We start from the raw sequence: 1758 nt of genomic DNA on the forward strand, positions 1-1758 counted from the left end.
AAAAAAAAAAAAAAAGTGAGTCTCACTGCCACCCTGTCCCTCAGCCATCCAACTGCCTCTTCCTGGAAATAATAAATGTTACTGATTTTTTCCTATACTACCACAGATATTCTATGCACAAACAAGCAAATAAACACTATGTATATGTGTATATTTTTATTTTTCATATAATATTAAAGTTGAATATAGCTGAGCTCCTAGAAAAATTAAAATACAGAAGTCCATTTAAGAATTCAGTAAATGGCTAAGCATGCTGGCTCACACCAATAATCCCAGCACTTGGGGAGGCCAAAGCAAGAGAATCCCTTGAACCCAGGAGTTTGAGACCAGCCTGGGCAACATAGTGAGACCTCGTCTGTATTAAAAATAATAATAATAAACTTTCAATTATTTTGAAAAAATAATTCATCAAACCTTCAAGAATTAAATACCTTTAATAATGACCCTCTCTTCATACTCTTTAAGAAGCATTTTGTCTTTCCAGTTAAGAAAATTTGCAAATTCCAGATAGTTAATGAGGCCATCATTATCCACATCACAGTAGTCAAACAGCTGGTCCAGGAGCTTGTCATCTAAACTCAAGTTGGCCTGGTCACAAGCTTCCTGCAGCTCGGCTTTATCTATCATCCCATCTCCCTTCTGTTACAGAGGAAGCAAAAGAACATAAAATGGGAGTTGTCTTCAAGAGCAAAGTAGGCAACATTATTTAGTTTAAGAAAAAAACAGCTTCATCACATACATTCAAAATTGTCTCAATTTTCACAGAAGAGGAGTCAAATATGCTGTTTAGACTGTGGTAGAGCAGTGTTACCATGATATGGTCTTGACTCTACAACTGTTTATCCTTACAAAGTTTTTAACACCTTCTGTGTTTTAACCCAGCAATAAATGGCCCTTCATTTCATTGCCTGTTATTGAGGAGAAATTGGGGAGATAGTTGCAGGATAAGTTCACGGAGGTGGGTTCAAGGACAGTTGTCTGGTTTTGATAACACTCCTATGGGTAAGAGGGACATGCTCCCAATCTGATGGTCAGCCCCACTGTAACAAGTAACACTGAGATTCCTCCTGGTAAGTAGGGGGAGGAGGGTGAAGGGAAAAAGTCTCATCTCTTTTCAGACAGCATTTAAAGGCAGAAGTACCTACACTGAGTATGAACAGAGGGAAATGTATAAGGGCTCTCAGCAGAAACTGCCTGATTCACTTAGGAGATGAAGGGACAGAGCACACAATGCTTGTTAAGGAAGAATGTTAACAGCTGGGACATCTTAGCACTCAGTCCCTCCTGCAGTCTATCAAGCCAACCTTAAACCCATTCAGAGATGATGGCAAAGGTCCCAGTTTTCTTGTTTGTTTGTTTCTGCAGTGGATTCTGGCTGCTATAGGGGAGCTTTGGCCCCCATGGAGAGACTTCCCTGAGAGGAAATAACTCCCAAGAGAAATCATAAATGACTCACTGCACAGTATTTAAGCTCTTACTGCCCAGGACTGGATTTACAATGCTGATGGAGGCAATCCCCTGGAGAATGAGAAACTGACTCCATGAATTATAAATTCTTGCAGTCAGACCCACAGCCCTGGAAAACTTCCCTATTTAACCCTTGTATTCAAACAGAATGAGAACTTAAAACATATGATCTTGACAATAGAGCTGCAAATGCCCTGGATTGAAGTAGACTCCTTTATAAAAGTCTCTACTACAGGCCGGGTGCAGTGGCTCACGCCTGTAATCCCAGCACTTTGGAAGCCTGACCAACAT

General features: G+C 40.3%; 1 protein-coding gene across 1 annotated transcript in view; it reads right to left on the bottom strand.

Moving 5' to 3' along the window:
• EFHB (EF-hand domain family, member B) overlaps positions 1-1758 on the bottom strand; it is a 67039-nt gene that overhangs the window by 9304 nt on the left and 55977 nt on the right. Inside the window, exon 10 of the mRNA XM_011933729.1 lies at positions 432-639. Within this exon, the coding sequence (XP_011789119.1) occupies positions 432-639 (208 nt within the window). The remainder of the gene's footprint in view (positions 1-431; positions 640-1758) is intronic.

Source organism: Colobus angolensis, unplaced genomic scaffold (genome assembly GCF_000951035.1).
Source record: "Colobus angolensis palliatus isolate OR3802 unplaced genomic scaffold, Cang.pa_1.0 Scaffold129, whole genome shotgun sequence".
NCBI lineage: Eukaryota > Metazoa > Chordata > Mammalia > Primates > Cercopithecidae > Colobus > Colobus angolensis.